The sequence below is a fragment of the Salvelinus namaycush genome, chromosome 33, assembly GCF_016432855.1.
Source record: "Salvelinus namaycush isolate Seneca chromosome 33, SaNama_1.0, whole genome shotgun sequence".
Classification (NCBI taxonomy): domain Eukaryota; kingdom Metazoa; phylum Chordata; class Actinopteri; order Salmoniformes; family Salmonidae; genus Salvelinus; species Salvelinus namaycush.
In genome coordinates this window covers 5,480,509-5,501,130 of record NC_052339.1, presented here as the reverse complement: position 1 = coordinate 5,501,130, position 20,622 = coordinate 5,480,509, and the positions used below count along the sequence as shown (strand labels likewise).

Below are 20,622 nucleotides of genomic sequence, written 5' to 3'. Positions count from 1 at the left end.
CCACCCAGGACAGTGGATCTAATCCCAGAAGCCGACCCAAAACAACATCGCCGCAGAAGAGGCAGACGAAGCGGCCGCCTGGTCAGGCTCCGTAGGCGTGCACACTGCCCAGCGCTTCCGAGTATATTACTTGCTCTTACCATCTTATAGGCAGAAACGCAAACAGGATGTACCCATGACTAGAACCATTCAACGCTGGTCTGACCAATCGGAATCCACGTTTCAAGATTTCTTTGATCACGCGGACTGGGAAATGTTCCGGGCAGCCTCTGAGAATAACATCGATCTATACGCTGACTCTGTGAGTGAGTTTATAAGGAAGTGATTTGGAGATGTTGTACCCACTGTGACTATTAAAACCTACTCTAACCAGAAACCGTGGATGGATGGCGGCATTCGCGCAAAACTGAAAGGGCGAACCACCACATTTAACCATGGAAAGAGGACTGGGAATATGGCCGAATATAAACAGTGTAGTGATTCCCTCCGCAAGGCAATCAAACAAGCGAAGTGGAGTCGCAATTCAACGGCTCAGACACAAGACGTATAGCAGGAAATCACGGACTACAAAAAGAAAACTAGCCACGTTACGGACACCGACGTCTCGCTTCCAGACAAACTAGCTGCTCCCTATCCCAGTCTGCTGTCCCCACATGCTTCAAGATGGCCACCATTGTTCCTGTACCCAAGAAGGCAAAGATAACTGAACTAAATTACTACCGCCCGATAGCTCTCACTTCTGTCATCATGAAGTGCTTTGAGAGACTAGTCAAGGATAATATCACCTCTACCTTACCTGCCACCCTAGACCCACTTCAGTTTGCATACCGCCCCAACAGGTCCACAGACGGTGCAATCGCCATCACACTGCACACTGCCCTATCCCATCTGGACAAGAGGAATACCTATGTAAGAATGCTGTTCATTGACTACAGCTCAGCATTCAAAACCATAGTACCCTCCAAGCTCCTCATTAAGCTGGAGGCCCTGGGTCTCAACCCCGCCCTGTGCAATTTGGTCCTGTACTTTCTGACGGGCTGCCCCCAGGTGGTGAAGATAGAAAACAACATCTCCACTTCGCTGACCCTCAACACTGGGGCCCCACAAGGGTGGGTGCTCAGCCCCCTCCTGTACTCCCTGTTCACCCATGACTGCGTGGCCATGCACACCTCCAACTCAATCATCAAGTTTGGACGACACAACAGTAGTGGGCTTGTTTACCAACAACGACGAGACAACCTACAGGGAGGAGGTGAGGGCACTCGGAGTGTGGTGTCACTCAACGTCAACAAAACAAAGGAGATGATAATGGACTTCAGGAAACAGCAGAGGTAGCAACCCCCTATCCACATCGAAGGGACAGTAGTGGAGAAGGTGGAAAGTTTTAAGTTCCTCGGCGTAAACATCACAGACAACCTGAAATGGTCCACCCACACACAGTGTGGTGGAGAAGACGCAACAGCTCCTCTTCAACCTCAGGAAGCTGAAGAAATTTGGCTTGTCACCTAAAACCCTGACAAACTTTTACAGATGCACAATCGAGAGCATCCTGTCGGGCTGTATCACTGCCTGGTAAGGCAACTGCACCACCCTGAACCGCAAGGCTCTCCAGAGGGTGGTGCGATCTGCACAACGCATCACCGGGAGCAAACTACCTGCCCTCCAAGACACCTTCAGCACCCGATGTCACAGGAAGGCCAAAAAGATCATCAAGAACAACAACCACCCGAGCCACTGCCTGTTCACCCTGCTACCACTCAGAAGGCGAGGTCAGTACAGGTGCATCAAAGCTGGGACCGAGACTGAAAAACAGCTTCTATCTCAAGGCCATCAGACTGCTAAAAAGCAATCACTAACTCAGAGAGGCTGCTGCCTACATAGAGACTCATATCACTAATCACTTTAAACAATGCCACTTTAGTAATGTTAACATATCTTACATTACTAATATCATATGTATATACTGTACATTTAGATTTGTGTGTATTAGGTAGTTGTTGGGGAATTGTTTAGATTACTTGTTAGATATTACTGCACTGTCGGAAATAGAAGCACAAGCATTTCGCCACACTCGCATTAACATCTGCTAACTGTGTGTATGTGACCAATAAAACTTGATTTGATTTGAATAAAAACCCCAGTGTCATTTCATTCAGATGTGTTAGCCTACACAGAATGTGAATGAACATGATGTTGGGTCTCTTTTACAATGTTGATACATTAAAGGGTAAAAACTTGAAAAGATTGAATAGTGATTCATTTGGCACTTCTGATACAAGGTCGTAAACATGGAAGCTTGCTCATGGGAAGAGGTCAACAATGTCACAGAGCGATGCTAATGACGTTGACAACAGATTAGAAAGTGACCTATAAAGTTAGCTATGGACAATCAGATGCCAATGGCATAGCCAAAGCCATTAATTTTGTCCTCAGTCAACAACCTCCTCCTCAAACGCAATTCATAGCTAAGGTCGTACACAAAGTAAAAGATTAAGACTTACACAACTTATAATTGAATATAGTGAGTACATAACGCCATGTAATTGAGAGGAAGCTGATTTATCAACTAGGGATTCAAATGTAAAACTTCAATAGACTGCTTTGGTAAAATGTAACATCAATATGACCACAAACAACTGGTACTCTATTAGGATCCCAATTAGCAGTTGCGAAAGCAGCAGCTCCTCTTCCTCAGGTCCACACAAAACGTGACATAATACAGAACATTAGTAGACAAGGTCAGAACTCCATACATTTAATCCAAATTTGGTATGCAGTGATGATGACGGTCATGTAAATTCTGTATGAACTTTGAGACATTGTTTCCCACTGTCACCCGAGAGGATTATTTCACATAACCGCTGCGTCCGCCTGGAAAGTGAGCTCAGTGTATTGACATTATGCAAATAAGCTTTCATGAATTCCAGAGACATAACATACAGGAAACACATTCACATGTATCAAGACCCATCAAATCAGATGAATTCAGTATGCAAATGTTTATCATTTCCCCTTATGCACATCTCAAATGTTTACATTATTAATCCTCTATTCATCTGAAACATGCATTTTAGTAGACTGCATACCATTGCTACATGGTAAAATCAGAATAACTTGGCATTCTGTACAAATATATAGACAAAGGCAATTTCCATTATGACAATGAATTCAATTTGAATGAATTCAAAGTGTTAACTACACTGGAAATAGAATTGTCCACAATTATCATTATCATTGCCACTTGACGAAGCCTCTACTTAACGTTGATATTTATAATGTCATAAAAACCATCTCCGTGGTTGCCAATACTGCAATTCATAAAAAAAGCTGACTTAAATGATGACTAAGACCTCCCAGAGGAACCATGTCCATTGACCTTGGGGCAACATCCAAAATCACAGTTTCAAAACCAGTTTCAAAACCACAAAACAAAACAGCATTGCTTCAGTCTTGAAATTCAATTGATGGGTTTGTTCTTTGTAATAAAGACCATTTTCTCCAAACAGGTCTCTTTTGTTCTCCTGGCATTCTCCCAGAGTCCGAACGTGTCTGTGTGTGTTTTACAGTTTGAGTTTGGTTTCTTTGGCCCCCATGGCCTTGGTGGCGACCTCGGCTCGCTCTGACAGAAGGCCTGTTTGCTCAGCTGGTCCCTGGGGCTGGGCATTCTTCAGTAGGAAGTGACTGATGAACAGCTTCAAGCCCTCCCGCAGCATTCCTAGCTTGGGAATTCCCGAAATCCTGACGAGACACAACACAATGACAGACATTGATACCAGACTTTTCACATGGTCAACCCTCAGTGGTGCAGTTTTACAGGAGAGCCAAAGGACTCTAGCCAAAGATGTTTCATGACTAGGTGAAAGGAGGAAGAATCTGACCCTGATAAAATGTATTCTAAACCAGGGTTCGTCAACAACAAAAAATTCTGAGCTAATAGTCGGTGGGCCAGAACATAATTAGCATATATTACCACAACTAATTGGCCTACTTTACAAATTGAACACAATTTAATACATCTGATTAGCACATAATAAATTCAGTGAAAATAACAATTTTGATTTGATTACGCTCATAAAATTACCAATGTCTCTATTCAATTATTATTTTTGTCTCTTTCTCTGTGAGTTGATTGGTGGGAAAAACATGTCTACGTAGCCTACTTTAGGCTACACCACTCTTTTTAACGTCAACATTCGTTCAGAACAATTAGCTTCATTGCAAGAGAAAATGTTGCTCTCAAAAAGTATCAAAAGAAAGGTGGATAATAAAGATCGCGGATATGGTAAGTTGAACGCAAATCTCTGTCCATTTCAGGGAAGAATGGACAGAGCGATATGCGTTCAACTTACCATATTTTCCCAATGCCAAGCCAGTGTGTCTTATTTGCAATGAAAATGCCACTGCGTGCAAATCATTTAAATCTCAGACGTCATTATGAGTGACTGACAATTGGAACAATTGGACTGGCATGGAACCTTTGAAGTGGCCCTCCGCCCCAGACAGAGGCCCGACGCAGAAACATTGAAGAGTTAACTGCAAGCTACACACAAAGCTTTTTTTTGTCTGACATTCTGTCATTTAAAACGGGTTAAATCTGCAGTTACAAGGACGAGGGAAAAAAGTGGACATGGTGGAAAACTTGAGGCCTTTACTAGGAAGCTTGAGTTGTTCGATTTGGACTTGTCATCTGGAAGGCCACTGCACCTTAGCACATGAAGAAACGACAGGCAGAGGGACCAGGCCGCAGCATTGTCACACAGGTGATGGAAGATTAAATCAAGCAGCTGAGGAACAATTTCTCCACCAGATTTGAAGACTACAGCATGCCCAAGGATATCATTGAGTTTGTACTTGATCCTCTCACAGTCCAACCAGGTGGAGAATTCTCCACCATTGCTAAGAAAACTGACCCTTGTGCCTGAGGAAGCGAAGGTAACCTGCCTAAATGATTACCGCCCCGTGGCACTCATGTCGGTAGCCATGAAGTGCTTTGAAAGGCTGGTCATGTCTCACATCAACAGCATCCTCCCGGACACCCTAGACCCACTCCAATTTGCATACCGCCCCAAAAGATCCACAGATGAGGCAATCTCAATCGCACTCCACACCGCCCTTTCTCACCTGGACAAAAGGAACACCTATGTGAGAATGCTGTTCATTGGCTACAGCTCAGCGTTCAACGCCATAGTGCCCACGAAGCTCATCATGAAGCTAAGGACTCTGGGACTAAACACCTCCCTCTGCAACTGGATCCTGGACTCCCTGATGGGCCACCCCCAGGTGGTAAGAGAGGAAACAACCAGTCTGCCACGCTGATCCTTAACACTGGGGCCTCTCAGGGGTTTGTACTTAGTCCCCTCCTGTATTCCCTGTTCACCCACGACTGCGTGGCCAAACAACTCCAACACCATCATTAAGTTTGCTGACGACACAACAGTGGTAGGCCTGATCACCGACAATGATGAGACGGCCTACAGGGAGGAGGTCAGAGAACTGGATGTGTGGTGCCAGGAAAACAACCTCTCCCTCAATGTGAGCAAGACAAAGGAGATGATCGTGTACTACAGGAAAAGGCGGGCCGAACAGGCCCCCATTAACATGGTGGAGCGGGTCGAGAGTTTCAAGTTCCTTGGTGTCCACATTACCAACAAACTATTATGGTCCAAACATACCAAGACAGTCGTGAAAAGGGCACGACAAAACCTTTTACCCCTCAGGAGACTGAAAAGATTTGGCATGGGCCCCCAGATCCTCAAAAAGTTCTACAGCTGCACCATCGAGAGCATCCTGACCGGTTGCCGCCTGGTATGGCAACGGCTCGGCATCTGACCGTAAGGCGCTACAGAGGGTAGTGCGAACGGCCCAGTACATCACTGGGGCCAAGCTTCCTGCCATCCAGGACCTATATAATAGGGGGTAGGAAGGGCCATTTTTCAATAAGATCTGATTGGGGGGGGGGGGGGGGGGGGTTACAGGTACAATATACAAGGAAAAGAAACAAAAATAAGTGATCCTCCACCTCCAGCCTCCCATCCTATTCCCCCAGCCCCACATCCACCCTCCTGGCGACCAGAGAAACCCTCCCCATACCACCCCTTCCACCCCATACCACCACTTCCCTGTGGGGCTAATATGAGGTAAAACGTTCAGGTTTCAAACAATTAAGTAGGGCTATATGTTTTCAAAATGCATAAGCCTACTGCCTCCAGCTCAGATTGCAAAGTGGAAGGTGACGTGCTGATAGCCTGCCTACCGTTGCCTATGCACTCGAATGGAGGCACGCTTCAATTACGAGTTGAGAAATAGTAGCAATAGAAAGCTGGGATCCTTCTCGATTTAATTGTGGCTATCAAAACTCTGTTTTTAAACACGCGATTACATTTAGAATTGTTGCGCAATGACTGGGCTTATAAAAGCAGCTTTCACTCCAGTAGCAACCAGCTGTTTGAGGAGCTGCAGATTTTGCTTTCCAACAGATAATATTTCACTCAAACTAGGCCGTGTATGCTATTCGCGTGTAATAACTAAGATACATGATGAACTAACGATAAAATAGATGCACCAATTTAATTCCACAAAATGATGCAAATTAACCTATAGACCGATCAGCATGACCGGTCAAATGTAGGATACCATCCCTACTATGGAGAATTTATGAACAATTCTAATGTCTGGGCCTGTATTCATAAAGTGCCTCTGTCCATGTAATCTTACTCATTATGATCTAAAAGACTAAATTGATCCTAGATCAGCACTCTGAGAGGTTTTATAATTACGGGCCCTGTTCTCTTACCTGGAACCGCCTGTCATGCTCACAGAACTTATCTCCCAGTGCAACATAGAAGGCATTGAATCTCTTCTCCTGGAGGCAACAATCCATCAGCAGGTGGACAATCTCTCTCTCCTGCTGGTCCTTTAGCCCCATCCTGTACACAGAAAATAATGTAGTGTCACATACTGAAACTTGTGACAACGTCTAGCTTTGGTATGAGAGCATTTCAGCAGTGCAGAAGGGTAGGGACACAAAACACACCGTATCAGCTTCTCAAAAGGCATCCAGGTAATCATCGCTGGTCATGATGACGCAGAAGATATTTCTCCTTATGTCTGTTCATTCTCCGTTTCCAGGCCAGGTCTAAGATCTTTAAGCTGAACTGAGTAGACAGATGAAGGAAAAATGGCATTATGATCAGTAAAACACATTGAAAATGTGGTCTAGTTCAGCTCAAATGTAGTGATATGCAGTCAGGGTAGGCAGTGCGTAAAAAAATTATAATAATCATTTTAAAAAGCTGTTATGATAAAAGAAAATAACAAATTGTTATTATTTTTGGATATTTTATGTTTTTTTCTGATGGGTGTCCCTATACTGGGATGGTTAAGCTAATGGGGGCTAATGAGCATTTCTTCCCCCCACCAAAATAGTGCCACTAGGCCTTTATTACTCCTGTACGAGCGGAGCAAAATCTGTTAGACAAACAATTTCAGCACCCCCACCGCAAAACATCTTCCCGGAGCCATGCCTTCACTGCACCTCAAACAATTTTCCAAGTTCGATTTCCAAGGCAAACTTGGTATAATTCAGAGGGAGACCAACAGCTGAGCTTCCTGACCTTCATCAGAGGAAGGGACAGAAAATCATCCGATCGAATGCACCACACTTGGCCTGACAGACACAGCATCCCGGAGCACACAACCGATCAGAGACGAGATCAGAGACGAGAGGAATGTTTTACAACATTTTGGACAATATCAGTGTTAAAATAAAAGCCATGTTTGATCCTTTTGTCAGCCTTGGCCCTACAGCACTGTCACCGAGAGGTTCACCCTAAAGGACAGATGAATGGACTTAAATCACAAGTAAATGCATTTTCCTTTGCAAATTGCGGTTTAGGCTACTGTTGAATGAACATGAGAATAGACACCATCCCTTTGATGCATTTAATTTATCAAGCTAGAATTTTGTTTTGAAGAAACACTTTTCAGTCATTTCAATTGTTGATATGGGATTTTCTTCAGAACCGTATACATCACGTGTGTAATAATATTTCACATAATATTATTGTGTGTGCGTGCGTGCATTTGCGCATTCCACTCGCGGTGCATTGGAAGAATTGTAAATCCATTGTGAAAGGCTAGGGAGTTTGCGTTGCAAACTATTTGAATGAAATGTAACTGTGGATGCTACATCAGTCTATGGCCGAGCTGAGTTGAGCAGTGTGCCATTTTGTCGGATGATATGAAATATGTCGCCATCTGAGACTATCGCTTTTGTATCTTGGCTACATTGGTTTTTACATTTGGTGAAAATTGTTTGTCAATTTCAGTTAATAGCCTATGTCACTGGCTGTTGGAGCTACAGTGGGATCCAAAATTACTGGCACCCCTGACTAGCAATTCACAAACAATACTTAAAAAATATAAACTATATAATTATAGAGACAAACTCAAAATACCAACATGTGAAAAATACTGTACTTTATTAATGTTTCAATGGAACCCACCAAAATTATTTATTGATTTAATTAAAAATCAATGTCTTCCAAATCAAGGTTTCACAATTATTGGCACCCTTAAATGTTATTGTAAATAACATCTACCAAAATTAAACAAGGAATTACATTCCACTTATTTAAGTTTATCTAAGTGTTAAGGAACTATATTGAGCCATTACATCACTTCCTTTTTCACTAGGGTATAAAAAAGAGGTAACACACATGCAATATCCCTTTGTCATCCAACACCATGAAGAAAACAAAAGAACTGGCAGTTCAAAAGGGACAGATGGTCGTAGACCTTCATAAATCTGGTAATGGCTACAAGAAGATCCACAAACGATTGAATATACCACTGAGCACTGTCAGGGCAATTATTAAAAAATTAAAAAGATATGGAACAGTTGAAAACCTCAAGGGTAGAGGACGCAAATGCATTTTGCCCCCCAGGATAGGGAGGAGGATCGTTAGAAAAGCAACAAAATCCCCAAGAATCACTGTGAAAGAATTGCAGGCCTTGATGGCGTCTTGGGGTCACCAGGTTTAAAAAAGCACCATCAGACGCCACCTCCACAACCACAGGCTCTTTGGAAGGGTTGCCAGAAGAAAGCCCTTAATGACCCCAAGACACAGACGCAAGCGCTTGGAGTTTGCCAAACGTCATGTAAATTATGATTGGAAGAAGGTGCTCTGGTCAGATGAGACCAAAATTGAACGTTTTGGTCAGATACAGTATCAGCATGTTTGGCGTCGAAACAGAGATGCATACAAGGAGAGGCACCTCATACCCACGGTGAAATATGGTGGTGGGTCAGTGATGTTTAGGGGCTGTTTTAATTCCAGAGGTCCAGAGGCACTGGTTAAGATTGATGGCATAATGAATTCCACCAAGTATTAGGCAATTTTGGCTGACAATCTGGTTGCCTCTGCCAGAAGGCTGGGACTTGGCCGTATGTGGACTTTCCAACAAGAAAATGACCCAAAACATACCTCAAGATCCACACAGAAATGGTTCTGTGACAACAAAATCAATGTTCTGCCATGGCCATCTCAGTCGCCGGACCTCAATCCAATCGAAAACCTGTGAGCTGAGTTGAAGAGGGCAGTTGATAAGCGCAAACCCAAGACTGTGAAGGATCTTGAAAGGATCTGCATAGAGGAATGGTCCAAAATCCCTCCAAATGTGTTCCTTAACCTTGTCAAACATTACAGGAAAAGACTTCATGCTGTTATCCTTGCCAGAGGTGGTGGCACTAAGTTCTAAATGAGGAGTGCCAATAATTATGAAACCTTGATTTTGGTTAAATGTATTTTGTATTAAATAATTGAATGATTTTGTTGGGTTCCATTGAAACATTAATAAAGTACAGTATTTCTCACATCTTGGTATTTTGAGTTTATCTCCATAATTATATTGTTTATATTTTTTTAAGTATTGTTTGTGCATTGCCAGTCAGGGGTGCCAGTAATTTTGGAGCTTCACTGTATCTATTGTATGGTGAACTTGGCATTCATCAAGGTTTATTTGTCAGTAAATTAGGCTTTGATAATAGCCAGTGCCTAGCCAGCCACCGACCTCTCTTCTCAAACCTTCATATGAAAGAGCTGCAGTAATGATTTGGTGGAACACCAGGGGCCATATGTGTCAAGCATCTCTGAGTGCTAATCTAGGATCAGGTCCCCCCCGTCAAAATAAGATTATATGGTTTGAATCAGCAGGACTATTCTGAGACACTGGATGCATACGGCCCCAGATCTTTTATGGTTCCAGTACCTTTCCTTCGGCAGTTGTCTGTTTTGATGTCATGTTGCCCTGGTCACCTATCATGGGTGCTCTGCTCCACGATGAGCCCACGATCCACCAGCGGCCGATCTGCTCTGCAGCCAAGAGGTTCTCCAAAGAGACCCTCAGCTTCACATCACTGGCCCCTGAACTCTGGTAGATCTGAACACAACAGTTAAAATATTATTCACATAATGCTCCGGGGTGAAGTTTCACCTAATTACAGATCTAGGCACAGCTTCCCCTTCCCCAATCTCAACCTTAAATATAAGTGGGGTAAATGCTAAACTGAACCAAGATCAGCATCTAGGGGCAACCTCACCTTACTCCTTCACACTCCCCTCATCTGGGTGCGCAAACCTATATTATAAACTGGGTGGTTCAAGCCCTGAATGCAGATTGGCTGACAGCCGTGGTATATCAGACCGTATACCACAGGTATAACAAAACATTTATTTTTACTGCTCTAATTACATTGGTAACCAGTTTATAATAGCAATAAGGCACCTCGGGGGTTTGTGGTATATGGCTAATATACCACGGCTAAGGGCTGTATCCAGGCACTCCGCGTTGTGTCGTGCTTAAGAACAGCCCTTAGCCGTGGAATATTGGCCATATACCTCACCCCCTCATGCCTTATTGCTTAAAGATAAACTGCTATGTGAGGTTATAGTGCCCCCTGGTGGTTTTAGCTAAAATGCACAAGTGATATATTCTTGTGGTTGAAACATCAACAATGGAAGAATATTTCATGGCTGAGCAAAGAATGGTTTTGAGGTTATGATATCACAGTTTGTTAGTAAGTATTAAGTTAATCAGATCCATATCCCACCAGAGTTCTCTGTAGCTTTTGCACTCTCAACAGGCTCTGGGTCATGGACCGGGATCTTCCTCATATCGTTGTTCTTCAGAGCCAACATGGTCTCCAGCATGAAGCGCACCTAAAGACAGAGATGACATTCAGAAGAGAGTTGGCTTGTCATTCATTTATGACTGCTAAGGAATGCTAATTGCGAGTTGCTCTGGATAAGAGCTGCTAAATGAGCAAAATGTTAAAAGACCATGTTCGAAAGCGTTACCACCAATAAGGTGCATTTCAGAGTATAGACAGAGGGTGATGTTGAGAGTGGTGTTGTGTGGTAGCTGTGACAGACCGTACCCTGTTTTCATCCTGAAACTTGGTGCCCACACCGCTGGCTTTGCGCTGGCCCCAGAGATGAGCTCTTTCAGAGCCACGGCATCATCCTTCCGCAGGGCGAAGCCTACATTTTTCAGCATGAACAGAACCAGCTCAATGTCCTTTTTTCGGTGAAGGCCCCAACCAGCATCTTCAGGATGTCAAAGATGAGGAGGGCGTGCACCACCTGGAAGTTGTAGAGACGTGCCACCATGGCCACCGGGCTCTTGTACATTCCGTCAAACTCTCTCCAAGAAATTAGCCACCTGCAAAATGGTACATTGTGTCAAAGAACAGAAAATAAAGCAAGTCACTGGAACCTTGAATTGCTGAAGGGTATGTGAACGTGTGTGTGTTTCAAGTTTGATTGTGTGTGGTCATTTACTGACAGGTGGGGAATAAACCTGACTGAAAGAGATAATGCTAATAGGAAGGCAAGGTGTGAACTGCCACTTTCCCATTAATCAAACAGGGGGGGGGGTTCAGCTTATAAAGGAACTGGAGACAAGTCACACAGCACGTAAATCAAACAAACCACAAGCTAATGATCATTCACAGGTTAATGGTTACTCCTTTTCTCACACAGACTGTGTTGTTACAAAATACTATTTTCTTCTTTCTGTGCCCTTATCAGAGGAGCATACAGGGGTGAACTAAAGGTCACCAACAGAGAACAGAATTCTAGACAACTACACCTGCTACAAATCCATTAGGATTCAATCGTAATTCTTAGTTGACTGTAACTAGCTCCCTTACTTTTCTGCATCCCAAATGTCACCTTATTCCCTATATAGTGCCCCATTTTTGACCAGGGCCCATAGGGTCCAAATGTGGTGCTATCCAGCACCTGACACCAATGTAGTTAATTAGGGGAGTACCCTGACTGAGACTCGAGCCCAGGTTTCTGTGACTGTCATTCCAAAACAATTATACCAAAAGGCAAAAATAAATCGCTTGGTGAGGTCGCTAGGTGTTGAACTAAGGTTGGATAGTATTTTTTTTAAAGGGGTTCAACTTAGTTTTTTAGCTCACTCCCCTCACTTATCTTTTTTAAGGGTAGGTAGCATAAACATAACCCCATATCACATATGGATTTGCATTAGTATACGTTTATTTTTATTTTTTAAATGCCACTTTAGCTACAGCAGCGACATGACCATGATAGCCAGTAAGAAGTACAGTATTTCAAGTCGGCAGGCAGGCCAATACAACACCATTGCCGGCTTATCGACTCGTTGTGCACTCCAATCAGCCACGCAAAACGTTCTTGTGTGGCAACAAACCTGCCCAATTAGCTGATTCGCTTTCCATACACCCACTCCTTTCGACACACCCACTCGTCCATACTCCAGTTGCCATATTGAGCTGCAGTTACACTTGGTGCAATGATGCCAATTTAGCAAGTTGATTGCTAGATTTAGGAACTTTTCAGACTAGCCTGGCAACTTTTTTTTTTTTCAAACAGAACCTAGCAACAAATTTAGCTACTTTTAAACATTTATTTTGAACTTTTAGCAACTTTTGAAAAGTGACTCAAACGCTAAAATATGCACGTATTTTCCCTCTAAATGACACAAAAACGATTTTCTCTGTCACACACTCAGTCACAACACACGTGCCTGGCTGCAAAAGTGCATTGTGAGTGACGTCAGCAGAAGGCCAGCAGCAATTTCAGTACATTGCAAATCATTGTTGGCTGACTGCAGCAGCAGTAGTACGGGTTCGACGAGCCAAACCCAATGAATATAGTTGGTCACGAATGTTTGATCTTGAACAGAACTTACAACATCAATCAACATGTCTCAATCAAAATTGTACAGAAAAGAGCGGGAGTCTGTACCTGAACAAATATCAAATCATATTTTTCGCCGAGATGGCCAGTCATTTTGTGTAACGTTATTGTGTATTCTACGTAATGACGCAGTTTTACGTTATCACGCAATGACATCACAACGTCAGTTAGCAACAAATCAACCTGCCTCTAGCAACTTACTCTGAAAATTAGTTGGCAACACTGCCTGGGTGTCTGTCAGCTAGCGTGCTAGCACTAAGCCAAGGTGGAAAAAGGTACAAAACTGCTGTAGCCTATTTCACAGAGAACATGCCGAAAAGTTTACAAAATAAAACGGAGAACAGACTAGGTACTACAAAATCAGAGCTGATATGATTTTCTCTTTCGAGCGTGCCACGCTTACGGGCCCCCGCTAGATAACACAGCCACAAGGTCCATGAAGAGCATTCTGCATGGCAGCAGGTGCCCCATCTGCTTCTTGTTTACATCACACTTCATGTGATTGGTGGATTGTAGCTCACCACCGCTAACAAATTTCCCGTGTCTTTCCTTCCCTCTTGGCTTTCCCTTGCCTTTCAACTTTGCAACAGAGATAACTATCGTTATCTATTTAACTATGATCGTATTGTTACTTGACGAAAGACACTGACTTTTATAATTAAATTCATTTCGATGGGTCTACGAGTTTCAAGCTTGGCAAGAAACAAACATGCCTGTGTCTGAAGCAAAAAAGCTCGTCTATGAAGCAAAAGGCTAACGTTACCTACCACCTACTTAAGTGAAATAGCCCCTACCGTCGTTACTTCGAAACACTTGAAATAGTTGAACAAAACTATCTTAAAACGTCAAATAATTAGACACATGTATCCAGTCTTCATGAGGCAAGACATTTTTGTTGACAAACGACTCAGGAAACACAACAAATTATTATCATTTTTAGCGCGGAATGATGATGTCATTTATTTTTGGTCGTCACTAGTTACCACAGCCACAAAGTCATAATTATGTCTACACCCCGCCTATTCTACGATGTAGCTTCTTCAAATCTGATTTTAAACGTATCCCTAATTTTAACCAAACTGCTAACTTTATGCCCAAACCTAACCTTAAATGAATACGAGTTTTTTGTGTGTTTTCATGAATTTGTATGATATACAATATAGGCTAACCGTGTAGTTAAAGTTAGAGTTAAGGTTTAAAATCAGTTTTTAACAAGATAAATTGTAGAAAACGGCGGGGTTTAGCCATAATTAGGATTTTGTAACTGTGTTAACTAGTAACAACCCATTCAGTGGGTTTCGGCTGAATAACCGTTCTCCTAGCAGCAGGATATTATGCTGGGCCACGATCGCGGAATAAAAAACAAAAAAATAAGAGCCCCCTGCAAAGACATGCTAAACTATGCGAATATCGATAATTTTTTCACAGCATTGTAGCCACCTTCGAAAAAATAAATTTATAATTTGACACATTTTCTTTTTTTTCTTATATTATTTATATCAGCATTTCTTTTGAAAGTTTACACAAATACTGCTATGTTTAAAGCTGTTGTGTAGGCTATATTTAAAGAAATACACTTTTTAATAAAATACAAATATATGTTATTGGAATTACTCAATAGGTTCTGCAAAAATGAAATGGGTCTCTTGTTCTGGGCAACGGGTTTAATACAGAGTACTTGTGACCCCTTACTCCATCCACTCCAATCACTGCAATGCAATACACAGTATATGGGATACTTGTTGGCACTTTAGAGATAAAGTTTTTCTACCTGTCTCAGCTAAAGTAGGGTGGGAAATACTCAGTAGGGTCTCTACTAACCAAATATGTGTCGTTTTGGAGGGGGACTGCGTCATATCCAGCAACACAGCTTTAAATTACCTGGTGCTATCCATGGTCCTGAAATCAATACACACTCAACAACAAAAAGGAAACACAAATTCCTGTCATCTGTCATCATGAAGTGCTTTGAGAGGCTAGTTAAGGATCATATCACCTCTACCTTACCTGACACCCTAAACCCACTTCAATTTGCATACATATTGCATGCATGCAATAGATCCACAGACGATGCAATCGCCATGGCACTGCACACTGCCCTATCCCATCTGGACAAGAGGATTTCCTATGTAAGAATGCTGTTCATTGACTATAGCTCAGCCTTCAACACCATAGTACCCTCCAAGCTCATCATTAAGCTTGGGCCCTGGGTCTGAGCCACGCCCTATGCAACTGGGCCCTGGACTTCCTGACGAGCCGCCCCCCCAGGTGGTGAAGGTAGGAAACAACACCTCCACTTTGCTGATCCTCAACACAGGGGTCCCACATGGGTGCATGCTCAGCCCCCTCCTGTACTCCTTGTTCACCTATGACTGCGTGGCCACAATGACTAGACAGCCTACAGGGAGGAGGTGAGGGCCCTGGCGAAGTGGTGCCAGGAAAATAACCACTCCCTCAATGTCAACAAAACGAAGGAGCTGATCGTGGACCTCAGGAAACAGCAGAGGGAGCATGCCCCTATCCACATCGACGGGATCGCATATTATCTCAAAAATATTTAATTTGCCAAGTGATTGACTTGATGCATTTTATGGCACATGTCAAGGCTGGCCTTGGGCTGATTTAAATATGTAAAGGTACAACCATTATCAGCACCATTAGGTTAATATAGGTCTTTAACAGGTATGCCATTCCATCATTGTTTACATTTTGTCTTTGTTTACATTTGATTTCACACAGGAAGCAAACAGGGTGAGCCCCAATAAACAGTTAAAGTGTTTTGTCTTTACAACTGATATTCAACACAACAACAGTACATTAATGTATTTTTGGAATTAATATAACATGCAGGACTAAATGCATATGCCTATAAAACAGTCGCCCTCCAAAACAAACTATATTTGGTTAGTAGAGAGAGACCCTACTGAGTATTTTCCACACAACTTTTCTACCTGTCTCAGCTAAAGTGTTCTTTCTATAGCCTAACATACCAGTGTCAACATTGTATTTTTTTCATTATTGGTGTTATAAAATGTTTTTTATTTGTTATGTTTTCATAAATTACTTATTGCATTTTCTTGTTGACACAATAAAATTGGCCATTAATTAAAATTCAATATAATTTGAATGAGTTATCCACATTGTGGTCCTTTGTAGCTCAATTGGTAGAGCATGGCGCTTGTAACGCTGGGGTAGTGGTTTCGAGTCCTGGAACCACGATACGTAAAATGCATGCACGCATTACTGTAAGTCGCTTTGGATAAAAGCGTCTGCTAAATGGCATTTATAAACTGGGTGTTTTGAGCCCTGAATGCTGATTGGCTGACAGCAGTGGTATATCAGACCATATAGCTGATAAAACATGTATTTTTACTGCTCTAATTACGTTGGTAACTAGTTTGTAATATCAATAAGGCACCTGGGGGGTTTGTGGTATATGGCCAATATACCACGGCTAAGGCCTGTATCCAGGCACTCCACGTTCCGTCGTGCTTAAGAACAGCCCTTAGCCGTGGTATATTGGCCATAAACCACACCCCCTCGGACATTATTGCTTAAATATATTATTGCAATGTTTTGAAATGTGGGATTTTATTTTGAAGGTTTGCTCATTACCATACAATGTGACGTCATCATTTGTGCTGCTGGCAGAATACTAGTCACAGAAGTGTATGTAGCCTGAGCCGTTTTTTCTGTTGACCATAGACAGGTTTTATGGACGTCAGTGGTACGACTAGTATTTAGTGGGGCAATTGACTTGCATTTGCAATATGAAGAATGGAAGAAGACGATGTTACTATCAGAGAGCAGAATTTTCACAGCCAAGTTCGAGAGTACATTGTAAGTTAATCTCTCTAACGTTAGCTAGCTAGCTTGCTAGCCAACATTTGATATGTGGCGATGCTGCTTACATTAGATCAGTCAAAAGCAAAGCTAACGTTATTTTGCTAGCAAGCAAGTTGCATATAGCTAGCTACCAATGATAACTAGCGAACATTCCCCACGTGTAACTATAATAGTAGCTTTCTGATTAGCTCACCTTTATTGTAGCTCTACAAGGGATAGCCACGTTAATTAAGGGGGAAAGCTGCGATTTCTGCATCCATTTTGGGTCTTTAAAATTCTTGAAGAGTAAAACTTATGAATACCTCCATGAGTTCAAGTGTCTTACCCTCATCAGAACCCAAAATATAAGCTTGTTTTACGAATTTGTTTTGTAAACAAAGTAATTGTAAACAAACACTAACATTTGTATTCTCAAAACATGTTTACAAGTAAACTATATATTGGTCAGTCCTTGCATCTATATGAATTTGAGTTGTTCCATTTCTACAGTCCAATCCATCTATTTACCAAATCAGTGTCGGGATAGCTGCTTTGCTATTGTTTGAACGACAAATTGCGCCTTTATGTCTCCAAATAAGTTAGCTTGCCTCTATTGTTGTCATCTTTCTCCTTCCTTGCTTGTTCAGTATTTTTTTTACATTTTATTTTACCTTTTTTTAACTAGGCAAGTCAGTTATGAACGAATTCTTATTTTCAATGACGGCCTAGGAACAGTGGGTTAACTGCCTTGTTCAGGGGCAGAACGACAGATTTTTACCTTGTCAACTCGGGGATTTGATGCTGGGATTCGATGCAGTATGCTGGCAGTGGCTACCCAATTAGCTATAGGCAATTCCACGGTAATGAGTCTTTTTCCTTCTAAATGTTACCAAACAAAAATGTAATTTAAAAAGTATAATAACTCTATGCACAAGGACTCATTTTAACAATTTCTGCTGAACATTTTACAAAAACAAAAACTGCAAGAAATGTGCAGATGCAAAGTTTGGTAACAGAATTTTTGTAAAATCTCCGTTTTTTTTTTTAATGTGGCCACGTTTTCCAAACACTGTTTAAATATCTGCTCTGAATTAAGATTCAAAGATGTCTGCAGAAAGAATGGGGTGTCAGCTATGACATGACACCTTGACTTTTGGTTATTGAACTACAATAAATGAAGTGGATTTACATCACAGAATTACATCATGGGTCCCTGATCTGTACCATACAAAAAATGCATAATTATGAATATCATTCTCTTCACGGTGATGTATCCTGAAAGGTAGATATATTCAATATCCTCCTTTGCATATTTGGGTATTATTCCACACACTGGTTATTATTCTTATTCCCCAAAACAAGACTACATTTGGTTGGTCCAGACCAAATCTGAACCAATCATCTACATCACAGTACAGCACAATAGAGTTCAGTAAAGTAAATAAGCACAGTACAATACTGTACTCTAGAGTTCTCTACTGAATTCTACTGTAATGTACTTTACTCTAATTTTCTTTACTTTACTGTACGGTGCTGTCCAAATGTATGAAACATAGACGCCTATGATTGGTTCAGATTTGGTCTGGCCAGGGCGGACTGACCAAATGTCAACTACTTTTCAACGTCCATGGATGTCCGGTGTTGGTCGGTGCTCAGAGGGTGAGGATACTTGTGACAGTAAATGGAAAGGGGGTAGGTGGTAGGTGTCTGTAAGAGCCGGGAGAGGTGACATTAACTGGAGTGAGAGGGAGGGGTGGCCAGGCTGTTTTAAGTATTGCTTTGACCACCAGTTATGAGCTGAACATAACAGTATGACAGTGGAAGGGAGGACAGTAGCAGGTGACCCAACTGTGGTTTGTGACTACTATGAATTCCCATTCTAGCCAATTAAATTACAGTAATTCCTTGACTGATAAATTGGTTTTAATCACTTAACGTTGATATCAGTAAAAACACTAACTAATTGATAGGACTACCTTTACTTGTTATTTCCATGAACTTTCATTATCCTCCCTCTCTCATGAGAGAAAAAAAAGACAAAATATCTTAAAGATATGTGGGTTTTTGGTAACAGAATTACTAGGCACAAGGGGTTGTTTCTTTTTTTGTGAAAGTTTTTTTTATTATTATTTTTTAAATCATTTTGACACTACACCATTCCATAACACTGATAAAAACAAAAGCCTAAAACTCAACAAGACCGCAAACAAAACAGCATCTTTCAACCGTACAGTACCAGTCAAAAGTTGACAAATCTACTCATTCCAGGGTTTTTATTTATTTTAATATTTTCTACGTTGTAGAATAATAGTGAGACATCAACACTATGAAGTAACACATAAGGAATCATGTAGTAACCAAAAAAGTGTTAAATCAAAATATTCTTCAATGTAGCCACCCTTTGTCTTGACAGGTTTGCACACGCTTGGCATTCTCTCAACCAGCTTCATGAGGTAGTCACCTGGAATGCATTTCAATTAACATGTGTGCCTTTTAAAAAGTACATTTGTGGAATTTCTTTCCTTAATGCGTTTCAGCCAATCAGTTGTGTTGTGACAAGGTAGAGGTGGTATACAGAAGATAGCCCTATTTGGTAAAATACAATTTTATTATGGCAAGAACAGCTCAAATAAGCAAAGAGAAATGACAGTCCATCATTACTTTAAGACATGAAGATCAGTCAATGGGGAAAATATCAAGAACTTTGAAAGTGTCTTCAAGTGCAGTCGCAAAAAACATCAAGCGCTATGATTAAACTGGCTCTCATGAGGACCGCCACAGGAAAGGAAGACCGAGTTACCTCTGCTACAGAGGATAGGTTCATTAGAGTTAACTGCACCTTAGATTGCAGCCCAAATAAATGCTTCAGAGTTAAAGTAACAGACACATCTCAACATCAACTGTTCAGAGGAGACCGTGAATCAGGCCTTCATGGTTGAATTGCTGCAAAGAAACCATTACTAAAGGACACCAATAAGAAGAAGAGACTTGCTTGGGCCAAGAAACACGAGCAATGGACATTACGCCGGTGGAAATCTGTCCTTTGGTGTAGTCCAAATTTGAGATTTTTGGTTCCAACCGCCGTGTCTGTGTGATGCAGAGTAGGTGAACAGATGATCTCCGCATGTGTAGTTCCCACTGTGAAGCATGGAGGAGGAGGTGTGGGGGTGTGTTGTGTTATTTCATAGTTTTTGATGTCTTTACTATTATTCTACAATGTAAAGAAAATAGTAAAAATAAAGAAAAATCTTTGAATGAGTAGGTGTGTCCAAACTTTTTACTGGTACTGTATATCAGTGGTTTGAATATTAAACCGCAAGTAAAAAATTATATAAAAAAGTAACACAACTGCAAAGCTCCCATAACCCATACATTTGTACTAACTTATACCCTAGCTTCTCATCCATACTTCCAGTCCCATATAGGTTTTTTTTTTTTTTTTTTTATGTACAAAACTAAATGTGTTTATTAGTTGCCAGGTGTCTTTACTTCAACATGAATGTGTTTCAACTTATTTCTAATATCTTTCAAGACTTTATGGTAGATGTTG

At 41.6% G+C, this 20,622-nt stretch overlaps 1 protein-coding gene and 1 pseudogene across 1 annotated transcript in view; one reads left to right on the top strand and one right to left on the bottom strand.

Annotated features, from left to right (window-relative positions):
• Window positions 1-2,984: 2,984 nt before the first annotated feature.
• Window positions 2,985-14,180, bottom strand: LOC120028091 (annotated as a pseudogene).
• Window positions 14,181-16,929: 2,749 nt separating this feature from the next.
• LOC120028023 (limb region 1 protein homolog) overlaps window positions 16,930-20,622 on the top strand; it is a 59,659-nt gene continuing 55,966 nt past the window's right edge. The window contains exon 1 of the mRNA XM_038973143.1: window positions 16,930-17,087. Coding sequence (XP_038829071.1) covers window positions 17,025-17,087 — 63 coding nt within the window. The 5' untranslated portion in view covers window positions 16,930-17,024. The remainder of the gene's footprint in view (window positions 17,088-20,622) is intronic.